The 27,164-nt window shown below is 42.5% G+C and overlaps 1 protein-coding gene across 2 annotated transcripts in view; it reads left to right on the top strand.

Annotated features, from left to right (window-relative positions):
* TRMT44 (tRNA methyltransferase 44 homolog) overlaps nucleotides 1-27,164 on the top strand; it is an 81,725-nt gene that overhangs the window by 1,054 nt on the left and 53,507 nt on the right. For both annotated transcript variants that reach the window (XM_089691571.1, XM_089691573.1), the window contains exons 2-5: nucleotides 7,858-7,975; nucleotides 19,360-19,579; nucleotides 23,285-23,353; nucleotides 26,928-27,035. In XM_089691571.1, the coding sequence (XP_089547697.1) occupies nucleotides 7,858-7,975; nucleotides 19,360-19,579; nucleotides 23,285-23,353; nucleotides 26,928-27,035 (515 nt within the window). The remainder of the gene's footprint in view (nucleotides 1-7,857; nucleotides 7,976-19,359; nucleotides 19,580-23,284; nucleotides 23,354-26,927; nucleotides 27,036-27,164) is intronic.

The following is a 27,164-nucleotide window of genomic DNA, read 5'->3' as shown; positions in this document are numbered from 1 at the left end:
CTGATGTGCATTTATGAGGCTGCACGGATAAGCGGCACTGATGGGCAATGATATGCACCAATGATGGGTGGCACTGATGGACACACCTGGGTGGCACTGCTGGGCACTTGTGGGTAGCACTGCTGGGCACTGATCGTCAGTGCCCTGATGATTGGTGCCGATCCATCATCTGACAATTGTTGGTTATCGGCAGTACTTTCCTCACGCTGTGACTGCATTTACTGGTGATCTGTGTCATTGGACACAGCTGATCACGTGGTAAAAGGCAGCTGTAATTGGCCCTTTTACCACATCACATGATCAGCTGTGTCCGTAGGGCACAGCGATCACGGAGATCGCCAGGTGCGCGCTCTCGGGGGCACGCGGGAGGGTGCGTTCTGGGAGGACGTCATACGACGCCCTCCTAGGACTGGACAACCGTGCTGCAGCTGTCATTCAGCTATAGCGCGGTTAGCAAGTGGTGAAAAGGACGCCCTATGTGCTGCAAAGTAGCTCATGGAACATGTTAAGGCGTTCCAGTTTGTACAGTATTTTGCACACAGGAAAGCACACGTTTGCTTCCCTAGTTTGGGGTACCATTAACAAATAATGGCGCTGCAAGTACGACACGCAGAAAAATAAAGTGCAAAATTGAGCACAACAAAAAGCTACATGAGCTACTTACCATGCGCAGGGCGGCCTGTTGAAATGATTGAGCTGCCTTATACGTGTCATGCCAAAACGCACACAAAAAGAAAGTGTGAATGGGGCCCAAGGCTGGATTGATCCCTTTGCATTTTTTGTAGCGTGTACTTTCCTCCCCGACACTGATCTGTTGTGTTCTGTCATCACAGATATTAGACTGGTATCAATATCATTTGTAACCTTGATCTACCATGCAGCGTTATAACCATCCTGATATTCCCAGGGTTTAACCACATCAATACTGGGCACTTTCACCCCCTTCCTGCCAAGACCAATTTTCAGCGCTATTGCATTTTGAAAATTGTACGGTCATGCAGCTGTCTTGGTTCATGTTGGAACCAATGACAGAATACATGGAAGGTGGAGGCTCCTTAAGAATCAATTTAAAGAACTAGGCTGCAGGTTGAAGGGAAGGACCTCCAAGGTGATATTCTCTGAAACAGGGCTTAAAATTGCAAGTCCTGAGCTACTAGTCAGGCCTTAAGTTACTCGCCACCAGTTGCCCCACCCAACCCCTACCCTGCTACACCCCTAATTCTGCCCCTAAACACGGTCTCGTAAATTATTTCATGAAATTACACTGTTAAATTTTACATTACATCAGGGTCCCCAGAGTCCCCCCACATTACATCAGGGCCTCCAATGTCCCCCTAAACACTCCATCATACTTAGACCATGCACCGCATACAACCATAACCCCCCATAATCTTTCACTCGCAAAACCATAACTCTACCAAGCATATCCTACCTACTATCCAACCCAGCAGGACCTCAAATGCCCCATACTTACCACCCATAATAACCACATAATCCTGAACCTGTCCAAACCACCCATACATGTAGGTTTACATACAGACATATGTACATACATACATAAACAGAGACAACTGTACACACACACAGACATGTACATACACGCACACATACACACACAGAAGCATGTACACACACACATACAGACACATGTACATACACAGAAATACACACGCCCAGACACATGTACATATACACAGACACATGTACACACAGATACATATAGGTACATACACACAAACACACACACATGTACATGCACACACAGACACATGTACACACATACACGTACATACACGCAAACACATGTACATACATACACAGATACACACACACAAATACACACACGTACACACATACACACACACATGTACACACACACATACAAATATATATACACACACATACACAGCCCTATAAAAAGTTGCAGTACTTCTTTGTTCGTTACGTTCACGCTCAGAGCCGGGTACTGCACTCTAGGGGGAGGCGGAGAGCACAGCACACACTCCTTCCTTTGCTTTCACTTTGCTCAACTATTGAGCAGTCTGACAGCTCCCAGTGAGAGTGACCGATCCGGCCCTGAGTTCCGAGCCTGCTCAGCAAGACAGCCCTGGGGACACACTCGCCCTCTACCATAATCTCCACTCGCTAATGTGAGCAGGCAAGTGGAAATTTCAAGACCTGCTCTGAAATATTAGCTCTGCTATGCGCAACTCAGGAAAGATGGGGAGATTAGAGAACTCAATGCAAGTTAAAGACCTGGTGTAAGAGGGAAGGATTTGGGTTTCTAGAGCGCTGGACTGACTTTTCATTGGGGTGCAACCTATATGCTAGAGATGGTTTGCACCTAAATGGGAGGGGGTTTGCTGTGCTGGGGGAGAGGTTTATGGGATGACTGAAGGAGTATTTAAACTAGGATTGAGGGGGGAGGGTGAATTAGATTATGATGGGGCAGACAGATCAGACGGGTCAGACCTTATTGGTGGGTGGAATGGGGAAAGATGGGGGGAGGTCTATGGCAGATAATAAGAAGGTTTCCATGTTACAAACAACCATTGGAATTGGTACCATTTGCATGAAAATAAAAATTATGTAAAATACATGTGAACAAGGTGTCAATCAATTAAAGTGTTTGTTCACCAATCCCGGAAATCAATAATAGGTGAGTTGGAAGCTTTGGTGCATGAAGAGAACTATGATTTAATTGGTAATAAAAAGTAGTAAAGAGCGCCTTAGTAAGAAAAAACCCCACAAGCTGCTATGCACAAAATAGGTACCAAGGACCTATAGTAATAGACAATAAATAAAAAGGAAGTGCAGCGCTAGTGAGCAATAGTGAATACAAGTATACATAAAAATAGTGATAAGTCACTGGTGTGATAAATGGATAGTCCCGTGAATACACATAAATAATAGAGGTGACTCTGTTATTCGTGAGGAGGTGGTGTAAAAATGCGCACTCACCGGACGCGCATTTTAAATGTGCATTGGGTATAAGATCCTGCTGTCAGGTGGTGAGCAGTTCCTCCTTTATCGGGTCCTAAATGGGTTATTCTACTCCACTGGGGGTCCCTGTAGAAACCGTCCTTGCTGGTGATCTGGATAATGGATGGTGATCCTTTCTTGGAGTGGGTCTGCGGTGAGCCTGCGGACAGCTGGTAAATAAGAGTATCCGCCGGAGCTCCACGTTGCTCCGGCGGGTGTGACGTCACGGCGTGGTGTGGCTCCTCCTGACGCGTATCGTGCTCAAGCACGTCTTCAGAGGGGGGTCGCCCCCCAGCAGGATCTTATACCCAATGTGCATTTAAAATGCGCGTCCGGTGAGTGCGCATTTTTACACCACCTCCTCACGAATAACAGAGTCACCTCTATTATTTATGTGTATTCACGGGACTATCCATTTATCACACCAGTGACTTATCACTATTTTTATGTATACTTGTATTCACTATTGCTCACTAGCGCTGCACTTCCTTTTTATTTATGATTTAATTGGTATTGCTGAATCTTGGCTTCATTCTTCACATGACTGGGCCATTAATATTCCTGGCTATGTTCTCTTTTGGAGAGACAGGTTAAATAGGAAAGGTGGTGGTATCTGTCTCTATGTGAGAAGTGATCTCAGAGCGAGTGTTATAGAGGACCTAGTTGATGGAGAGTGTGATGAGACTGAAGCATTATGGGTGGAACTGTACATGGGGGTGCGTACTACAAAGGTAATCATTGGAGTTTATTATAAACCTCCCAGTGTTAATGAGGAGGTGGAGACTCAGCTCCTTGCACAGATCAAAAGGGCTAGGACAGTGATAATAATGGGGGATTTTAACTACCTGGAAATTGGAGTAATGGTACTGCAGGAACAGTTAAAGGGCAAACATTTTTAAACCTACTACAGGACAATTTTATGGTACAGTTCATAGAAGCCCCAACTAGGAATGATGCTCTGCTGGACCTGGTAATCTCAAACCATGCAGAGCTTATTACGAATGTCCGTGTAAAAAAACATCTGAGTAGCAGTGACCATAACATGATTTCATTTGTTGTTAGCTGTAAACATCAAGCACATACAGGAAAAATAAAAATGCTTAATTTTAACCTCCCTGGAGGTATTCCCGAGTGTAGCTCAGGGTAAAGTTTCATGTGAATGGCGGCAATGTTGAGTGAGCAACCTTGTGTGGTCAGTGTGTTTTTTAGTTCAGCTGCTCGGCACAGGACTTGGAAGATCACTGTAGAAATACTAGCTGCTGCACTGATTTCCAGAGATACAGTATGTGCACTTACATTGGTCCAAGCTGGACCAATGTAAGTATGAAATTAAGGAGGACATTCAGTTTGTTTTTTCTTTTTGAAAAAGTTGGAAGCTAGAAATACAATAGCTGCAGGCTTTTAAAAAATCCGTTAATTACCAGTGCCTGAGATACAGCGCTGACTTCCCAAAGTTGGTTCTTCTTACCCCCTAGGGTCTTCGGCCATCATGAATACAGGAGCCGGCTGCGGCTTCCTGGGGAACCACATCAGACACACTACTGTGCGAGCGTGAGCTCACCCAGCACTTGTGAATGGTCCTACAGCCTCCTGAGACATGTGACACTTACCAGGAGCCTGCAGGAGGGAAGTTGGCAGGGCAAGGAGCGTCATTCTTGCCTAGGCGAAGATTGTGAACATGGGAGCAGATACTGATAGAAATCAGTACTTGATCCCCCCCCCCCCCCCCCCTTCCTTTAAAAAAACAAAACAAAAACCTTCTCTTTAGGATCATACCAAGTCTTCAGCTTTAATTTCCTTTCCTTGGGCTGCTGACATTTAACAAAATGAGAGCCACATGGAATAGTACAAACAAACGGCAACTGCCCCAACCTATAACTGGCCTTTGCAGCTTTTGCAACAAAGAAAAATTCCCAACCAGCCTGCAACCATCCAAATTATGCTGTCTATTGGTTCACGTTTAGTTTACACACATTTGCAAATACATGTTTAACCACTTGAGCTCCTGAGGATTTACCCCCCTTAATGACCAGGCCTTTTTTTGCTGTTTGGCGCTGCACTAATTCAAATGATAATTGCGCGGTCATGCAATGCTGTACCCAAACGAAAATTTACGTCCTTTTTTTTACACAAATAGAGCTTTCTTTTGGTGGTATTTTATCACCTGTGCGCTTTTTATTTTTTGCGCTATAAACAAAAAAACTACGAAAATTTTGAAAAAAACCAATATTTTCTACTTTCAGCTATAAAAAATATATCGTAAACTCAAAGTTAGTCATAAATTTAAGCCAAAATGTATTCTGCTACATGTTTTTGGTAAAAAAAATCCCGTGCATTAGCGGGCAAACTGGCGCTATCTAGGAGGGGCGCTAACACTACCGGAAGTCACCAGTGACACTAATACAGTGATCAGTAAAAATCTGTTCACTGTAATCAATGACACTGGTGACAGGGCAGTGAAGGGGTTAACTGGGGGGGGGAGGGGGCGATCAAGGGGCTAAATGGGATTTCTGGTGCACTAGCGGGCAAACTGGCGCTATCTGGGAGGGGCGCTAACACTATCGGAAGTCGCCAGCGACACTGATACAGTGATCAGTAAAAATCGGTTCACTGATCAGTGACACTGGTGACAGGGCAGTGAATGGGTTAACTGGGGGAGGGGGGGAGATTAAGGGGTTAAATGGGATTACTGGTGTACTAGCGGGCAATCTGGCGCTATCTGGGAGGGGCGCTAACACTATAGGAAGTCGCCAGCGACACTGATGCAGTGATCAGTAAAAATTGGTTCACTGATCAGTGACACTGGTGACAGGGCAGTGAAGGGGTTAACTGGGGGGGGCGATCAAGGGGTTAAACGGGATTACTGGTGTACTGGCGGGCAAACTGGCGCTATCTGGGAGGGGCGCTAACTCTATCGGAAGTCGCCAGCGACACTGATACAGTGATCAATAAAAATTGGTTCACTGATCAGTGACACTGGTGACAGGGCAGTGAAGGGGTTAACTGGGGGGGGGGGCGGCGATCAAGGGGTTAAACGGGATTACTGGTGTACTGGCGGGCAGTCTGGCGCTATCTGGGAGGGGAGCTAACACTATCGGAAGTCGCCAGCGACACTGATACAGTGATCAGTAAAAATTGGTTCACTGATCAGTGACACTGGTGACAGGGCAGTGAAGGGGTTAACTGGGGGGGGCGATCAAGGGGTTAAACGGGATTACTGGTGTACTGGCGGGCAGTCTGGCGCTATCTGGGAGGGGCGCTAACACTATCGAAAGTCGCCAGCGACAGTGATCAGTAAAAATTGGTTCACTGATCAGTGACACTGGTGACAGGGCAGTGCAGGGGTTAACTGGGGGGGGGGCGATCAAGGGGTTAAACGGGATTACTGGTGTACTGGCGGGCAAACTGGCGCTATCTGGGAGGGGTGCTAACTCTATCGGAAGTCGCCAGCGACACTGATCAGTAAAAATCGCTTCACTGATCAGTGACACTGGTGACAGGGCAGTGAAGGGTTAACTGGGGGGGGGGGGGCGATCAGGGGGTTAAATGTGTCCTAGAGTGTTCTAACTGTAGTGTAGTGCTTGTGTACTCACTTTTTGGATGTCATCTTCTCTGTCTGGAACGGAATGTGTCCAGGCAGAGAAGAATGACATCATATCCTGCCCTGTGTATTTGTCAACACAGGACAGGATAGGACAGGGATCGATCATGTGATTTCAGCCAGAAATCACTGGCTGAAATCTAATGATTGATCCCTCCTGGATCGTATCGGATTACCCGCGGGTCGGCGGGAGCGCGCGCGTGCCCCCTGCCGGCGAAAGTCTTGGGAGCGCGGAACCCGTTTTTAAACGTGGTTTTGCGCTCCACTGCCGCCCTGCACACGTATATACACAGTGGCAGGGCGGCAAGCGGTTAAGCTGCAGAGTCACTTCATAGCACCCCAGTATCTGCAATTCCTAACTCTCTAATTTTTTAGAGCCTCCATAGTAGAAGCACATGTATAATAATGGATAGATTGAAGGCAGGTAAGCCTTGAGGGTGCCCACCTCTCCTTAAAGGCACAGGGGGGCACACTGTACACCCAGCATATAGCACAATGGAGACAAAGGTGCAAACTTAACCCCTGTTTTTACCATGAACTGTTAGATGGGATCATTTGGTTGATTGCAGGCTGACTGGTAAGTGAGCTGGGAATTTCTTTGTTGTTGTTTGAGCCACATGGAAGAGTTTTGGTAATTCTGAAAATAGACTTGCAGGTCTCCTCATCCTTCACGGCTCTCAGAGCTGTGAAGCTGTGATTGTTGAAGGTTAAAGGAAGATGATGGTTAATGAAGGTCTTGGGTTTTTTTTTTTTCTTCAGCTGTGCCTATTACAAGTCGTTCTGTAAATTAGCAGGAATATGCTAAGCCTTGGTCCCTTTTCACAGCTTGCGGTGCAGAACTTGTCAGTTGAGTGACAGACTTTCTCGTTGTTGTTTTCCCCAGTCAATGACTAATAATCCCTCCAGCACAGGTGGGGATGGGGAACATCCTCTGAGAGTTATGATGCAAAACCTGGTGATTTATTCATATCGCATTTGTGATCCCAAGTTATACCCTTGCCCAAAAGGTTGAAATCCACCATGTATTTCACAGGAGGTGCAATATTGCACACGATTTCCTAATCCCCGTACAATTCATGTTTTCACTGTGTGATATAACTCATTCCTGTAAAACATGCAGGAAATGCTCTGATTTTGCTTTGCTCTCTCAAAGACAATTGAATGTTTTGAAATGCAAATGAAGGTGCTCAGCAATGATAAACCATAGGGCTCCTTTAGTGTAAGTGAAATAATAGGAGATAAGTCATGTACATGTTTTCTGTCTCCCTCTCCAGATGCCTCCAGCAGAGTGGTGACATTTATACCACTGGAAGAGCCAAGCCAGGGACATATTCAGGTCAAGAAAAACAACATTTATCAAATCCGTCTCGCACACGTCGCAGATGATGAATGGTGAGCGGAGCTGGAAGAGTTTTCTGCGCTGAATATATTAGCATTAAGTCCCAATCTCTGCTACATGATGAATGGCCTGCTTTCCTCACCCAGGTGGTCAGTGGAAGCATTTCATTTCTTAATTGTACTATTATTTTCCTTTTAGATGAGGTTTACTGTCACAAGCAATGCCACCATTAAGTTCTGCGTATTGACTAGTTCATTAGCAGTATGACAATATTCCACCTGTTCTGTATAGCACTGAAGCAATGGATGCCCCCAGAGAAGTTTACTGTTCATAGTGAAACTCCAAGCAAACCCTTAAATACACAGAGAGGTCTGTTTCACATGGACGTTCCAGCAATCCATTTGTGACCCGCGATTACACGGATTAAAAAGGGATTACAAATTTATCTTTTATATGCGGTCAGACTTCAGCAGACAGATGTGCACTTTTATCCATCCACATCCAGGTCCATTCAGGTTTGGTGGACGGAACACAATAAGTTTGCTTTCAGGTCCCTTTTTTTTACTGACCTGACCAGAAATGGATAGATATAGGCAGACGCACATCCTATTTCATCTGGCCACCCATGGGGATTACATGGGTCCATTTTAAATCGGGACAGACACAAATGCTGCACATGTGACATCAGTTTCTGTTCTGATCCAAGTAAGTGGGGATCAGTCTAGGATCCTTGCTCAGATGGAATAGAAGGGTGTCTGTGTGACAGGGGCTTAGAGTAACTCCACTTTTGTTGAGAAATAACCATTCCCCTCTGGGTGATCAATGTACATTGCAAGGATTTTAACAAACTTTGTTGCAGATTCCAACAGTTTGTTATTCTGAAGAAATAGATTTGTCTGTATCTATGTGCAGTGAATCTATATGGGAGTGACTTTATAATTATCTATCAGCTGCTGCACCTGCAGGGTTCTGAGGAATTTGGCAGGGTCTGCATCCCTTTTAAATGTGATTTCCTTTAGGAGTATCTCACAAAAAAAATGACATTTTGGTGCAGGGGATGCCAAAAATCTGACTTGTGTCTTAGTGCAAACTTCTGGGAAAATCAGCCAATCACACAAGAAGGAAATAACATTTTCAGGGGGCGTTCTGTACGCCATCTGTACACAGAACTGCATTTTACAGAAAATTACAGCACTGTAGATTGAAAAGAAAAGGTCAATTTTGCTAACATTCAATTACAGTATGACTTGAGTTGCAATTGTATACGCTGTATTTAATTTTATTTGCTTTTCTTTTTCCACAAAAGTGAAGTTACCCTTTAAAATAGAAAGATATGTACACTTGCCTGGCTGCTCTGGTCTGGCCATGTGATCTGGCTTCCCTGTGTCAGCCAGCAGCAGCTGCAGGGGAGATGGAGTGCCGACAACAGATGGGCCATTGAAACCTATGGGTCACGTCACCGCTGCAGGCTTTAACAGCTGTTGTTGGAGCTCACTCTCTTCCCTGTAGCCACTTCAGACCACTGACAGGTTGAGTGCATAACACTGATTATCTCGTTACAATGGCATATGAAAGTTGGTAAGATGTCTTAGCCAGCAAGTAAACATGCTGTCCCTAAAGTCGATGTATTGAAAGCAGAAACAAATTGCACAACAGTCTGTTGTGTATGGGGCTGCTTAGCCACAAACCAGTCAAGGTGCCCATGCGGACCCGTGTCCACAGCCAAAAGCACTTACAATAGGCACTTAAGGATCACAACTGGACCATAGTGCAATGGAATAAGGTGGCCGGGTGCATGTGCATTGCTTACCTGGGAAAGAGATCGCACCAGGATGCAGTATGGGAAGAAGGCAAAGCAGCAGAGGTAGTGGGATGCTCTGGCCAAGTTCTGCTGGGAAATCTTGGGAAATCTGCTGGGAAATCCTGCCATTCATGTGAATGCTACTTGAATTTTTATCAATCAATACAAGGATTTCCCTAGTTGGCTCATGACATCATCCACCCACCTCTCCACCCCAGCCAATCAGAGGAAGCCTTGTAAATCCTTGAAAAAAATACAAGGCTTCCTGTGAATAGCTGAGAAGCACTCAGGCCTACTTGATTTTGTTCTGATTGCAGACAGGAAGTCTCCTGAGATGCTGGCGGAACACGCCACTTACTGGTGCCACATAGAGTTTGTACAGCACTGACAACAGGTGCTGCATCCCTTAGTAAAGTAGGTAATTGGTTTGGGCCAGCTTGGATCAAACTTACTATTTAAAGTGGCAGCAAACCTAGAGTTAGGCTTTAATTTGTGGTTTTTAATATTTATCTGGAGTTCAGCTTTAAGCTTGAAAAGTGTGGGGCATATTTTTGAGCCATTGGATTCTCTTTTCACTTTTACCTTGCACAGTGCTCTTAGGGCTCGTTCACACTAGGCTGTTTTGCCAACGCTTCCAAACGCCCCTATAGCGTTTGGCAAGCGTTGGTCCGGTGTTTGCGGAGCGTTTTTAACGCTCGGCAAACGCTCCGCAAACGCCGCATGCGCGGTTTAGCGGCGGTTGCTAGGCGTTTGCCGAGCGTTAATAACGCCCTACAAACGCCTATAATGCATTTCAGTGGTGTTACCGCTCCGCAAACACCCCGCAACCGCGTCGCAACCACACTGCAAACGCCGGCCGGGCGTTTGCGGAGCGGCACCATAGACGAGAATAGGAGGCTTCAAAGCCTCCTGACTCGACCAGAGGCGTCCGTTTTGCCGCAACGCGACGCGACGCAAACGCTCCTGTTAGAACAGCACCATGTGCTGTAATGTGCAGAATTGGCAGAGGCGTTTGGGAAGCGGTAAAAACGCTTCCCAAACGCCTCTCTGCCGCCTGCACACAAGGCTAGTGTGAACGTAGCCTTAGTCTAACACTAAGCACATTAGAGGTGGTGAGAGCAGAGTGATGTCTTCATCAGTGTGAAATTGCTCCTTCTTCCTCCAGCCACATGTAGTAAGTTCTGGACTGCTTTACTGTATTTGAAAACATAGATGTCTTGGTTTTCACATTGGTTGTTGGACACCATGTAGACTTGTTTTTAAAAAACTAAAACATTTTTAATTTTTTTTTTCTTAACACTCTTTTGTTCTTTAGTATTCATTACTATTTTCAGAAATTCTGTTTTTTTGCATAATAAACTGCTGATTTGGGAGATAATCGCTGCTGTCCCTCTGCATTTTTCTTTATTTTCTTGTTTCCTAATTTGGAGTGCTTTTGGCTGTGTATCTGGTATAGTCCACCTTTTTTGCAAAAAAAAAACTAATCAACATATTAATAATATCCAATAATAAATTGTGCATTTATTATATTTTTTCATTGAGACAAAACATTGCAATCATGAATAGTGTATTAGTGTGCAAGGCATAGACTCAGTACTGTTTTTACATCCAGTTCCAGGTCCGTACTAAGGTGCAAGCCTTCTGTTATGGGGCTGAAGGAAGTAAGCAATGAACTACAAATGCAGTAGCGTCACTGGACTTGTACCTGTGCCACCTGCGAGCCTCTCTGTCGCCTTGGCGGATTGGGCTTGTAATCTTCTTATTAACAGATCTTTGTGAATGGATGACGCAGCCAGCCGTTCTGAAAATCCAAACAGGACGAGCCAAGGAAAAGCACCCTGTGATTCAGATTACACCCTAAATATGGGTGTAACACGAAACATGATTCCATAGATGAACTATGCTTTTAACTAATGGAGTTGAATTCGATCTATCTACAACAAATGCAATATATGCTCTTTCTTTTTCATTACATTAATTTCTTTTTTAAATACTTTGGTGGAAAACACAGACCAGATGTATATATTTCAGCTGTATACTCACACTATATTGCCAAAAGTATTGGCACTCCTGCCTGTACACGCACATGAACTTTAATGGCACCCCAGTCTTAGTCTGTAGGGTTCAATATTGAGTTGGCCCACCCTTTGCAGCTATAACAGCTTCACCTCTTCTGGGAAGGCTGTCCACAAGGTGTAGGAGTTTGTCTATGGCAATGTTTGACCATTCTTCCAGAAGTGCATTTGTGAGGTTAGGCATTGATGTTCTATGAGAAGGCCCGGCTCACAGTCTCCACTTTAATTAATTCAAAAGGTGCTCTATCGGGTTGAGGTCCGGACTCTGTGCAGGCCAGTCAAGTTCCTCCACTCCAGACTCGCTCATCCATGTCTTTATGGACCTTGGTTTGTACACTGGTGCACAGTCATGTTGGAACAGGCCATCCCTAAACTGTTCCCACAAGTTGGGAGCATGAAATTGTCCAAAATGTCTTGGTATGCTGACGCCTTAAGAGTTCCCTTCACTGGAACTAAGGGGCCAAGCCCAACCACTGAATAACAACCCCACACCAAAAAAGCCCTGTATTTTAACCCCTTCACGCCTAAACGGGTAAAACAAGCACAATTTTGCAACGTTGACATGTGTTAGTAAAACCGTACATATCATCACAACTACTTTGTACATCCGGGTGAATTATACCATGATTTTTTCCGGACAAATTGGGCTTTCATTTGGTGGTAAATGGTAATGGATATCTCCTGATATATTTTTTTTTTCAATCAAAGGAAAACTGTCCCAAAATAGTAAAAAAAAAAATTTTTTTTTCTATTTAGCTGTGTGTTTCTTGTTACTAGCATAACCTACCACCAAAGAACAACCCAAAATAAATTCTCCAGCTCTTGACAATCGCAGTAATACCATATATGTGCATGTTATTTATTGTTTGTACCCGTAGTACAGCCCAGAAACAATAGTGCGCATTTTGTTTTTGTCTTTTTTTTTTTTTTTTTTTAAACCTAAAACACACTGACATTGACACTAACTGACACCGATTTTTTTTTTTAATCCTGACCTTTGACCCTGACCTTTTGACCTTGACCCAACCAATATTCTGGCACTGAACTAGATCAAACCTTGATCTAAGTATTTTTCTTAATTTTTTATTTTATCTTTTAATATTTATTTATATAAACATTTTTTTTCTCTCTATGCCAGGAGTTAGAGAGATACAATGTATCTCTCTTCTCCATTCATAGAGAGAAGAAAAAAAACAAGGGGGCCGGGCTTCACAGTGGCTGATCACTGTGATAGCCAATCAGAGGCTATCACAGCGATCATGTGACCCAGAATTGGGAGTCCCGGATGCTCTCAGTAACACCACGGTCTTTGTGCTGGGAATGCGCAGTGCGGTGCGCTTCCAGCACAAAGACAGGTACGCAAATATGCGGCCCCACGGAAAAAAGCCCAGTTCTGTGAGGCCGCATATTTGTGTGACATCGGCGTCAAGGGGTTAAAGTGATATCAAAAGTTAATTTATTTACTTTTTTTTTTTTTTTTAAATAACAAACATCTTATACTTACCTGCGCTGTGCAATGGTTTTCCGCAGAGCAGCCCTGATCCTCTGCTGGTGCTTCTAGCTCCTCTTCTTCTCCGAGTCCCCCCATAGCAAGTTCACTCCTGAACCCCACTCTGTGTGTCCATATGACATGCATAGAATTTATGGAGGTAAAAAAACCTTTAGAACCACTTTAACTCACAACACAGTGTGCAATTTGATCCTTCTAACCCAACAACTAAATGTGAAATCCAAATATCACTAAGTATCCCAGTGATCAAAAACCCATTTTGTGTATCCACAACTAAAATGCTAAGTAGTGTCTGCAGAAAAATCCACTTGTACTTCTGCTGAGTACCCTTCTGTGTCTATTACATCTCACAAAGAGTGGACAAACTCTCACTTGTGTAGAGGAAATTGTACACCTGTAAGGTATGACTATGCTTGATGTGTTGTTTTTTTTTTTTTTTTTTTTTTTTTTTTTTATTCTTTTACCTCAGAGGATGTAATTGGGATTGTGAATGTAGGACATGTAAAAATAAAAAAAGGAATAAGAAAAAAAAAAACAGTTTTATACTTACTTGCTCGGGTAAATCAAGGGTAAATCTCTTTGTCTATGGCTGGCTTTAGACAGGTGATACATTATTCGATTTTCTTTCTTTCCTTCACCCATGGGTTAAAGCTGAAGCATCCAGCCCTTTGAAGAGCAAGGGCCACTTAAGTGATCTGGTAACCAGTCACTGGCCACAATGAAATTAAATGGTTCAGATTTTCACATTTTTTATTTTTAATAGCATAATGAACATTTTCCTACCAGTGGGAGGGAATACCAGTGAGAGCAGAAGCCGGCTTTCAGTGGTTGCAGAAGAAAAACCGAATGTGACAGGGAGGCTGCATTGGGAGGGGTCGCCATAGAGACCCTTGACGCTACATCAGTGGTTTGGGGTGTGCGTGGTAAAAACACGTCTCAAATATGGGGTTTTACTGCCCCCACCCCCCCAAACTGCAAATTGTTAATGAGCTCTTACTGTCCTGAGCCCCCTATAGAGTTGCTTTCACACTGATGCGCTTTCCTGTGGGTTAGCTGCACTTTGCCATAGACTTCTATTATATCTTGCAGGTGTAGGGCACCTCTTGCACCCGGTTTGAGGTCGAGGGCGACATCAGAGATCTCCAAGGGTCACAAGTTAAGTTGAGCACCCCTGGGTTAAAGGAAAGTTCTTGATTCCTCCATCAACACTGACTGTGTTGATGGGGGGAAATCCCTCTTGCAGTGCTATTGTGTTCTTCTGGTGTGTAATGCAGGGAACCTTCCCCACCAGAAGAATACAATGATCACTGCTGTTGGCTATAACCATTGGCAGTGATTGGATGGAAACAACCCCAACAGGCTGGTTGTACAGAAGTCGATTGATTGATCAACTTCCATACAACCAGTTTGCTCACAGATTGATCAGAATTCATCTGATTCCTGCTGTTTGACTATATATGGACCTCAGGGGATTTTTATGTTTAATTTCCTGTAGTTTTTACTTTTACTTTTTTAAGAACACATAGTATGCACAAATCACTGTGACGGAACAGTTTCTGTTTTGTATTGCAAAGGAATGTTGATTAAATTACTTTTTGTACATTTCTTAAAATGTTCAGCATGAACGTAATCCACATTATCGGCGCTTTTTAAACCCTCTTTGGTATGTCTTTGAATCTCTGCAGCCACATTGTTCTGAAGCATTGCTTGTTCATCAGTATAATTCATTAGAATGTTTATCTCCCTGGAAGGAAATGCATTCATTGGCACTCGCCGTAATCGAGTTTCTCTTTACTTTGTTGAAATTTAAATTACATTCCTGCGCTGTTATTTTGTTATCCAACATTTTATCTTGTCTTTGTAAGTCATTAGGGCTGTTTTTTTTCATGTTCGAATTGCATGCATTATGAGGAACTGGGCACTTTTAATGCTCTGTGCGTATCTGCTCTCGTTTTCTGTACGTTCTTGATTAACGGGATGCTGCCAGACAGGTAATGTTTTTTTTTTAATTAACCCCTAGATGTGCATTACAAGCAGAACAACCACTTTTTATTTTTATGGGGATTTGATGTGTACTTTATTAATATTGCAGACAATGTCTTTAGTCCTGTCAAGAAACCCATCTTCAATTTGACAACTTTATTAAATGCGGAGTAGGTAAATAGTCTTTATAAATCTGACCGGTCTGATAAACCTAGCCATATTTGACATGTACAGTGGGGATCGAAAGTTTGGGCACCCCAGCTAAAAATTTGTATTAATGTGCATAAAGAAGCCAAGGAAAGATGGAAAAATCTCCAAAAGGCATCAAATTACAGATTAGACATTCTTATAATATGTCAACAAAAGTTAGATTTTATTTCTATCATTTACACTTTCAAAATAACAGAAAACAAAAAAATGGCGTCTGCAAAAGTTTGGGCACCCTGCAGAATTTATAGCATGCACTGCCCCCTTTGCAAAGCTGAGACCTGCCAGTGTCATGGATTGTTCTCAATCATCATCTGGGAAGACCAGGTTATGTCAATCTCAAAGGTTTTAAATGCCCAGACTCATCTGACCTTGCCCCAACAATCAGCACCATGGGTTCTTTTAAGCAGTTGTCTAGAAAACTGAAACTGAAAATAGTTGATGCTCACAAAGCTGGGGAAGGCTATAAGAAGATAGCAAAGCGTTTTCAGATGTCAATATCCTCTGTTCGGAATGTAATTAAGAAATGGCAGTCATCAGGAACAGTGGAAGTTAAAGCAAGATCTGGAAGACCAAGAAAAATATCAGACAGAACAGCTCGCAGGATTGTGAGAAAAACAATTCAAAACCCACGTTTGACTGCACGATCCCTCCAGAAAGATCTGGCAGACACTGGAGTTGTGGTACACTATTCCACTATAAAGAGATACTTGTACAAATATGGTCTTTATGGAAGAGTCATCAGAAGAAAACCTCTTCTACGTCCTCACCACACAAATCATCGTTTGAACTTGGCAAATGAACATATAGACAAGCCTGATGCATTTTGGAAACAAGTTTTGTGGACCGATGAGGTTAAAATTGAACTTTTTGGCTGGATTGAGCAAAGGTACGTTTGGAGAAGAAGGGGCACAGAATTTAATGAAAAGAACCTCTGTCCAACTGTTAAGCATGGGGTTGGATCAATCATGCTTTGGGGTTGTGTTGCAGCCAGTGGCACAGGGAACATCTCACGAGTAGAAGGAAAAATGGATTCAATAAAATTTCAGCAAATTTTGGATGGTAACTTGATGCCATCTGTGAAAAAGCTGAAGTTAAAGAGAGGACGGCTTCTACAAATGGATAATGATCCTAAACACACCTCGAAATCCATGGGGGATTACATCAAGAGGCGTAAACTGAAGGTTTTGCCATGGCCTTCACAATCTCCTGACCTCAACATAATTGAAAATCTATGGATAGACCTTAAAAGAGCAGTGCGTGACAGACAGCCCAGAAATCTCAAAGAACTGGAAGACTTTTGTAAGGAAGAATGGGCAAAGATACCTCAAACAAGAATTGAAAGACTCTTGGCTGGCTACAAAAAGGGTTTACAAGCTGTGATACTTGCCAAAGGGGGCAGTACAAGATATTAACTCTGCAGGGTGCCCAAACTTTTGCAGACGCCATTTTTTTGTTTTCTGTTATTTTGAAAGTGTAAATGATGGAAATAAAATCTAACTTTTGTTGACATATTATAAGAATGTCTAATCTGTAATTTGATGCCTTTTGGAGATTTTTCCATCTTTCCTTGGCTTCTTTATGCACATTTATACAAATTTTTAGCTGGGGTGCCCAAACTTTTGATCCCCACTGTAAATAGTCCTTCAGAATCACTCCAATTAAAGTGACCCTTTCTGTTCCTTATGCCATGCCATCCAACAGTACCTATGCCTAGTTTGTTACATGATTTTTATTGTCCCTTCTTCCCTGTAGCTCTCTAACAATGGAAGCACTGTGTATATATCTACTGTATCTTCAGTGTGACATCTATGAGGTCTGAGAGATAGAGAGATCTATTCAGGAAACACAAAACCTAGAGAGTTTATATGCCCTGCATTCGCTCTCAGTCCTCAGTTCTTGTGTCTCATGTCTCCTGCATACACACCTGTGCTTCTCCATGTGGTCTTTCTGGAATTGGAAGAGGACACCTTCCCTCCCCATTTCACTAGCCAACCACCATGTGAGCAGGCCAGTGGGACTCATAGGTTGAAGGCAGAGGAGCATGGGGTCTGTATCTAATAATTGCACAGCACTATACCCTTACTCCCTTTAGCTGATGACCCTAAAGGCTAACCCCACCTTTTAAGACCCATATTTAGAATGCAACGTGATGCTAGGCAGACCACCATCACCCCCAAAACAGCCAAACCCTGACTGCGTGCAGGAAATCTTCTCCCCTGCAGCAGCTGTCAGTTCTGAAATTGTCACGGCTGTAAAGGGGTTCTGCCCATGCAGCTGCATGGGCCATAAAAAAAACAAACAAGTAAAAAAAAAAATATACAAGAGTTTTTTCAAAGGGTAAGTTCACCTTTTAAAAAAAATAAATGCACATTTTTTGCAGGTAGAAAAATGTGCATTTATATTTTTTCCTAAGTAGCCTGCTGAACGCAGGTGCAATCTCAGGCCCCTGCAGACTCTCAGCATAGCTGTCTGCTCATACCTCATAGGGGCAGGCAGTTACCTGACATCAGAAAGATCAATGGACTACGAGGATGCTCACCAGCGCCCCCGTAGTTCATTGAGAACTACAAGCCGTCATCCACAATGGCTGTTGGTACTTGTAGGCATTAATTCACAGGAAACTGTGAATGAAAGACGCAGCCATGTGGGCGAAGCCCTGCTTGGCTGCGCTGTTTTCAAATTGTAACAGCGGGTGCAGGTAGAAGATCCCCGTGCGCTGTCACGGATGGGGGATGGGGGCTGGACATGCTGGAACATTTTACATGTTCCACTCTTAAAACGGGTGTAGCATGTTTCAAAGGAAAACGTATCCTTTAATTACGGATCTGAATACAGCTGCATTGTTTTCAATGGAGCCAATCACACAGATACATAAACATGAGCTGTTTTCAGATCTGTAACACAGAATCCAAAATCTGGGTCTAAGAACATGCGATTTACACAATTGTAGAAACACATGTATATGTGTTTGTGCATAAATTAGGTCTAAACAAAAGGGAAAATAAATTATCATAAAAACAAGTTCTATATGCATATGTATCTATCTATGTAATAGCAAGTATTTTACTGATTATTACGCAGGAACTTTTCTCCTAGAAAACACGTGTAATAACATCCGTAAAATCTTTATGGCCGTGTGAATGAAATCTAATACATACTGTAGATTGGGCAGCAGTGCCATGGATAAGGGGGTACCACCAGTCGTCCTGTACAGGGCCCAGGAAGCTGAGTGAATTGGGCGTGGTCAGAGAGGATGATCAGCATGGTGGGGGTGCAATTACTGGAACGGATCCCTTCTATAGCTTTCTGCAGCAGCTGTAAGCTGGCTCCTCTCCCTGCTGCTGGCTTTCAGCTGCTGCAGAGAGAATCATACAGGGGATGGGCTCCAGTAACCCGCCTCACCTTATCACCCTCCCTGTGCACCATACTTTTTCCCCCTGCTGCCCGGGCCCCCTGTGTGCCCCCCCCCCCCCCCCGCAGTGCTGCCAGCTATCCGCCTCTCCTTCCTATCAGCAGCTGCAAGCACACAATAGGATCCTTCAGGATGGAGAGTGGGAGAAGGGGTCCAGTAAATATGTCACATTTTACCAGCCCCTTTCTTTCCTGGATGAACACAATGAATGCTCGGTACTGATCACACACTGTGTTCATTCATAACCAAAGCATAGTAAACTGTGTTTTTTGGGGGTTTTTTTTTTGTTTTTGGGGGGGGTCCCTGTCAGGTTGGGTGTATGGGGCCCATGGTTTCTAACAGCAGCCCTGTTGGGCAGATAGGTTGGTAAATAAAGATCTCTGTATTTCCTTAATATTCTGTTTCATAGTCTTGGTTAAATTCCCTGTTTTTGTTTTTTCTTTCAGGTCGCTCTCCCTGATTACTCTATATTCGGAAGACTGGGACTCTGACGGCGTTGTATACCCAAAAATCTCCTGGATGAAAGATGAGCTTCTGCCAAGGCTGGCAAAGTGGTCCACGGAGGAGAGGAAAAGCGACTTTAAGAGCACCCTGTCTCTCATTGCTGTGGGTAAATATAGCAAGCTGTATCAGAGCCTGAAGGAGAAGTACAAAGATATGGTGAAGGTAGCTGTCATTCATCCATCACTTCCTTCCCAAACTGTTCATTTCTCAGCACAGAGATTAAAATGAAATCATAAGAATGAATTGTTTCCCAGGCACGCGTTCTGTCATTGTAAGCCACATATCATTTTCCAGCAGCACAAATCACGAGATGACGGGTAAAGCGTCTTGGTTAAATTTCACTCTAAGTACAGCTGCATATTTTTACAGTCGCTTTTTCACCGAAAAGTTAGCGTCCTTCCCTGGGCTCGCAGGGTGGGTGTCACACAGTATATAGCCACAAGCAAGGTTATGCTGGCTCATTGTGCTGAGCATTGGGTCTGCCTTTCATGGAACAGGCCATTTTGAGTTTAGTATTCATTTGAGCCCAGAAAGATGCCTCACAAAGAAAATGTTTTGTAGATGAGAAAAATTGATCTGTACTGCTGGAAATTTTCTGGTTATTTTCAGTAGAGGAGATTGATGCTTTTAATTGTTTGTACAAAAGATCTTTCCAGAGTCTGGAGAGTACCATCTTCCAAGCTATGGTGGCTTTACTGTTTCTATCATGGTTATATTGCGGACCACTTTGCGTCAGAATCTCAGGGCTCCATTTGCTTACATAGAGTTTGACAGGTGGCATATTTGACAAATTTGGCATAATAATGCAAAGAATCATGACCATGGCAGTGTGTAATCATCTGAGCAACACCATGTCTGGTTGTAGGTGAGTGGTCAGGGGCAGGAAAAAAACCCAGATCGACTGCCTGTTTTTACTGCCCCCTGGCCTCCTTTCTGAATGGAGCCATCCATTGTACTACATCTTGTACACACAACCTTCAGCCTGTACAAGTGCAGAATGTACGGCAAGCTTTCAAAAATGCTTGCAAGTCTTTTAGCATGTTTCAGGCATATTTCATATAGTGAACCTGTGGTCAGACTATAGACATTCTTTATATTTCCTACAGTGTCGTCGTCCCCCCCCCCCCCCCCCACAGCATCCATAAACTCCATATAAACATTCTTTATATTTCCTACAGTGCCCCCCCCCCCCACAGCATCCATAAACTCCATATAAACAGTCTTTATATTTCCTACAGTGTCCCCCCCCCCCCCCCCCCCCAGCATCCGTAAACTCCATATACCTATCTTGTTCCCACACCACTCCCTCCCTGTGCACCAATGGCATGTCTTCTATTGATAGCTGCTGTTCTTCAGGAAGTTACTTTCCCACAGTTTTTATCAACTGTCGTACATGCACACTCTGTGAGTGCTTTTAGCCGTTTTAGTTTCACTGTGGAATGGAGTTACATGATTTGTGAAGTAATATCACCCAGAAGAGTAATTTTCCTTCTCGGTATTGCTCAGAATAGATACTGAGAGTCGGGAAATGTGCATTATCAAATAGACACAATAAGGTACTCTGAACTGGGAGTACTAGGGTTAAAGTTGTCTTTTTATTTAGTTAAATGTAATGGGGGAATAAAGTCTCGCTTTAAAACAAGACTCACAGACCTCTGTAGCTGCAGGCACTGTGGAGCACTGAAGTTGTTCAAAGTGATCTGAGTTTGCCCCTCCCAGAGCTTCTGCTCTGTGTTTCCTTTAGGGATTAGAAAGCTGTAAGGCTGCCAAGTCACTGGTGGGGTGGTATGGAGGGGAGCAGGGTGAGCTAAGCTGCTGGAAAAGTGATCTATTTGCTGCTTCTGCGAAGTTTGAGATTTAATTGCTTCATAGTTCTTGCTGCTATGGAGGTCATTTAGGGCTTTTTTTTAAAGTTTATTTCCATCTTTAGGAATATATAAATATTTCAGTGTCCATGATAACACTTTAAAGCGAACCAGTGCCCTGACTTTGCACACTGTTGTAGAAATTTTATAGATGGGTAACATCCTATCTGCATATTGATTAGTGGTTCCAAATTAATAATCGCTACTGCAGTAGGGAACAGACACAAAAATAATGCAAACATGTGACCAAAACATTAGTGCAGTGTTCACTACATAGACAAAGCATACAAATAAAATACAGTTCTATAGAGAATGTTCAATTTCGTTTACAAAAAATGTATACCTTTTTAAGTATTTTTACATATTCAAAACAAGCCCCCGTTCACCTCAGTGTCTTAAAGCAGAACTAAAGTCTGCTTTAAAAAACTGCAAGCGGTTTTCTTTAGAATTTACACTGAGCTGTGCAGCTCCGATTACATTCTGGCACAAATCCTCTGTACTGGGATGACTGAATTTCTTTGCGTGTGCAGTTGTCCTGCACTGGCCAATGAAGACCGCCACAGCTTGGTACCAGGAAGAAGCCAAGTAGAAATGCCGGTTCTGGTGAGGGACATGAGCATTGAAGGAGCGGTAAGTATTGTGGACTTTTAGTTCTACTTTAAAGTGGAGCTCCACCCAACAGAGAAAGTTCCAAGTTAAGACATCCTCCCCCCTCCTCTGCCTAACCTGACATGTAGTTTTGTCAGATAACCGCTCCCACTTCTTCTCAAATGAACTAGGCGAGTAGTTCACTTAGTCCCCCCTCTCCCCCTTGCAGTCTTCTGGGACACGTGACAGGTCCTAGATGACTGCGGGACCATTTACAAAGCGCAGCATGAAGAACTAGCCTGGGTGAGCATTGTGCTCTATCCTGAGAAGTGTCCATTTAATAAAATGAAGCAGCTATAGGATTTGTAGCTGTTCACTTTTATTTTTTTTTCTACAGACTGAACCTCTGCGTTAAGGCATTGTGGAGGATTGCATTTCCAAAGTTCACAACAAGCACAGGCACAAGGCAAGGAAATCTTGGCTTTTTTTCTATGAGAGCAGATCTTGTCAGTCTGTCAGCCTTCTACTGCAAACACATACATTCCTAGTTAAAATGGTTGTAAAGTCACGTAGATCAGTCACTGGTATCCCCTCCTTGTTGTAACAAGATATAAAGTGCAGTGTGTTTTGGTTTTTTTAAATTATGATAAATACCTTCTTGCAGAGCTCCGCTGTGCTGTCACATGACCTCCCTCCACTCTCCTTCCCCGATCTAAGAGCAGTGGGAGGGGCTGAGATTCTCCTCTGATGTATGCTGATCAGCAGAGGGAGGTCACGTGACCGCACAGTGGTGCTCTACAAGAATATATTTAGCATTGTAATTAAATAAACACACATACTGCACTTTATATTTTGTTACAACAGTGGGGATACTAGTAACTGGGGTATGTAACTTTACAGGCACAGTGGAATTAGAGGCAGGAGGGGCGGAGAGACATAGGCTACTGAACTGACAGGGACGGAGAGGGTGAGAGTGTACACACAATGGAATGACGGAGGCACGTAAACTGACCACAGCATCATGGATCAGCAGCCATGATAACCGTGGTCAGTACATCTAAGGAGAGATAGGAAAAGGTAGGATCAACCAGGTATTTTACAAAATAAAAAGGGACAAGTTACACTGAAAATGTGCTGTGCTGTTTAATATGCTTTAAAGGAACAGAAGCTTTTTTTTTTTTTTTCATAGGGTTACAACCGCTAAAAGTTTATGTAAATAATCTAATGTCCATCGTCTGGGCACGGGTGCATTTTAAAGAATAAGTGGACTTTCATTCAAAGTGCAATTATTTATTCTCCCCCCTCCCCTTCTCCTATGCTGACCTAACAGAGCCCACTGTGATTCTATCATTCTTGCATAAGAAATCAATAACTGCTTGAAAAGTTAGTGCTATTCTTTTTCTTCCCCCCCCAGGTCTGGCCTGAAGTGACAGACCCTGAAAAGTTTGTGTACGAGGATGTCGCCATAGCAACCTACTTATTAGTAAGTCCATTATTTGCAGCAGCCGTTTGCCTGGTTGAGGCTGAAGTGCTTGTTTTTTTGTTATATTACACATATTTTGACCTGAATCTATTCCTGAAATGCCGTTTAGCGTGCTGCATTGGCTGTGACTTTAAAAGTCTTCAGTGGGTGAAGGTGACTCAAATGTCATTTCACACTAATGGCCTCCTAGCCTTATCTTCCAGTACTGTTGTGTGAGTCTCTGTCTTTGGAAATACAGTTGGATTTATTAAAGTGACCCTGTCATTTCCAAGAAAAATTTTAAAGTCCAGCAAGTACAGGAACTCAAAGCTTATGTAAAACCTATTTTTCAGTATGTGTGACATCATGCCTCTGTATAGTTTCTTAACCACCTCCGCTCCAGAAGGTTTTACCCCTTCATGACCAGGGCATTTTTTGTTATTTAGCACTGCGCTACTTTAACTGGTAATTGCACGGTCATGCAACGCTGTACCCAAATGAAATTTATTTAACTTTTTTCACACAAATAGAACTTTTCTTTGGTGATATTTGATCATTACTGGGTTTAAAAAAAATGCATTATATAAATGAAAAAAGAACACAAATTTTGAAAAAAAATATATTTTTCTTTCTGCTATAAAACATAAGCAATTAAAAAAGATTTCTTCATAAATGTTGTCCAAAATGTATTCTTCTACATGTCTTTGGTAAAAATCCCAATAAGTGTATATCAATTGGTTTGTTTGAAAGTTATAGTGTCTACAAACTATGGTGTGTGTATATATACTGGAATTTTTTATTCATTTTTTTTTTTCTATTTATACTAGCAGTGGCGTTGATCAGCGACTAACAGTGGGACTGTGATAGTGTGGCAGATAATCTGACACTAACTGACACCGACATCACCAATTACACTAATACAGTGATCAGTGATTATAGTATACACTGTCATTGTGGCTGAGAGGGGTTTAAAGTCTCAGGGTAAACAAGTGGTTAAGTGGTGCCTTTACAAGTGTAAATATTTAAAGTGTTGCTAAACCCAGGACCCTGCATTCACTATATCTGGTCTCCCCGGACCCTGAATTCACTATATCTGGTCTCCCCGGACCCTGAATTCACTATATCTGGTCTCCCCGGACCCTGAATTCACTATATCTGGTCTCCCTGGACCATGCATTCACTATATCTGGTCTCCCGGCCGTGCATTCACTATATCTGGTCTCCCACAGTACACAGAACATGGAAGTGCAATTATTTTAGTAAATATGAATTGCTAAATACCTTTTCTCATCAGCAGTTAGAGCAGTCTTGTGACTTTTGTCAGTGTCCAGCTGAGCACTGGTTAAAGCTTGTAGGAAGAGTTTTCATTTTGCTCTAGGAGAATGCAGGACCCCTTACCCTCTGTCTAGACAGTGCTGACTGTCCCTGTGCTGATCATATGCACTCTCCGAAGGTAATAAAAACTCTATAGCAATACACACCAAACTGAGCATGTGCAGAGTGACTCTGCACGATATGTCTGTTTTTGACAGCGATGGGGGAATTCTTCCATCCACCTCATTTGTGTGGATGGAGAAATCTGTTCGTTTTAGCTCAATGGTTGAACGAAAAAAAGCTACCCATATATGACAAGCTTAAGAAAGCCATTACATGAATTTATTGACATATTAACAAATCTCTGTCCATGGAATGGGTCTGTGCTACCTGCTCACCCATACCTGGATTTCATTGTTTCACTGTCCTCGAGTCCTCACACACAGCTCTCCTTAAATACACTCCTGACTTCTCCCCTCTTCTGCCTGGTATTTTCTCTCTTCACGCCTCTCCTCTTACTTTGGTGTCCAGTCTTTTGGCCATAAACCCTTCAGATATAATTACATACAGTCCTTAAAGTGGAACTTTGCTATACCTTGCTAAAATTTTGTTTCTAATCTTTAATAACTGTCCCAGTATGTAAATGAAAAACACTTTTCAAAGACTAAAGCCTGCCATACACGGGTCGAATTCCGAAAGAATTTTCTTTCTAAAATCTTTTCTAAGAATTTTTGTTCGAATTTTGCACCATTAGTGGGTTACAGAAACGGACGATTTTCATGTGACCATCGAATTTGAGTGATCGGGCATGTTGGAAATTTTTTGAAAGACGAACAAATTTCTAATCAATGATGGGAGAATCGTGCGAGAAATGTAATCGAAAAAGAAACAAGCATGAGCTGTGACCTGGAAAGAAATTCTTAGCCACAAAAATTATTTTCTGTAGCAACAGGAGGTGAAATTGAAGACTTGGTTGGTCGAATTTCGAAATCAATGGTGGCACCATCGAATTACAAAACGCAGAAAATTTCCGATTTTCTAAAGAAAATTTGTTCGGAATTTGACCCATGTATGGCCTGCATTACTCATCCATGAAGTCCAGAGTTGTCTTCTTTCCAGCCCAGGAGCAATGCTGGAGGCAATTTACAGCACACGCTAATTTTGGTAGCATAATTATTAATGTGGAATGTATGTTCTTTTTTTAACCACTTCCTGTCCGGCCCATGTACATAAACGGCCAGCATGGAGCAGTGCAGGAGCGGGTTGCCGTTTTTATAAACTGTGCCCACATTTACAGCTTGTGCGCTCTCCCTGCAAGTGATTGGAACACCAGTCACTGTATGGGACCTCTGTGTGAGGTCCCGATTCATGTGATTCTTGATTGGCCAATCAGTGATCACATGCATAATAGTAAGAAAGAAGTAAATTCCTGGCATCATTGCTTACTACTTGTGAAATCTATGAATGATCAGAGAGGTCACATGGTACAAGGCTATTCACAACAGTTTTGTACCATGTGACAAGCTCTCACAGCATTTCTTAATGGCTGCAAGAATGCAGCCAGAGAGAGAGAAAGAGAAATGATTGCCTTTACAGCCTTTAATGGTGTAAAAGCAATCAGTGTAAAAAAAAAAAAAAAAAAAAAATCTTAATTACCCCCCACAAGTAGTACAGTGTCACTATCGAGACACTGTACTGCTATGGTGACAGTATGTAAAAAAAAAAGCAAAAACATAAATGATAATATAAAAAAATAAAATTGTAAAAATAAATTTTTCAAAAAAGAATTTTTGGTTATAAACTAATTATTTTTTTTTTTTTTTACTAAAAAGATAACTGAATACATTTTGGCCAAGATTTATGAAGAGAGATTATTTATTTGCAAAATTTTATAAGAAAAACACTTTTTTTCAAAATTTTTGGACATTTTCATTTATATAGCAAAAAAAAATAAAAAATCCCAGTGGTGAATAAATACCACCAAAATAACGTTTTATCTATCTCAAAATAATGCAAAAAAAATTCATATGAGTACAGTGTTGCATGATCGCGCAATTGTCATTCAAAGTATGATAGCACTGAAAGCTGAAAATTGGCCTGGACAGGAAGGGGGTGAATGTGTCCGGACTTGAAGTGGTTAAAGAACATTAATTGTTATCAAACTGTTCTGGGTAAAATTCTGCTTTAACTGTTTGAAAAGACCACATTTTGTTGCAAGAGCATGTATTAGGGTTTTTTTTTTTTATCATAACTTTTTAGTATTGGTTTTAATGTTTTATAGGTTTTATGGGAAGAAGAGCGATTTGTGAACAATTTAAAAAAGAAGCAATCTTTCATTGACTTGGGATGTGGAAATGGACTCTTGGTTCATATTTTAACCAATGAAGGGGTAAAATATATATTTTTTTACATTCTAATTTTAAATTTTGCAAAATAAAGGTATGTAACGATAATGTGTCCTTTTGTTTAAAAATACAGTGCCTTGAAAAAGTATTCATAACCCTTGAAATTTTCCACA

The sequence above is a fragment of the Staurois parvus genome, unplaced genomic scaffold (assembly GCF_062004578.1).
Source record: "Staurois parvus isolate SC_StPar_1 unplaced genomic scaffold, SC_StPar_1.0 ptg000564l, whole genome shotgun sequence".
NCBI classification, from domain to species: Eukaryota; Metazoa; Chordata; class Amphibia; order Anura; family Ranidae; genus Staurois; species Staurois parvus.
This window is presented reverse-complemented; position numbering and strand designations above follow the sequence as displayed.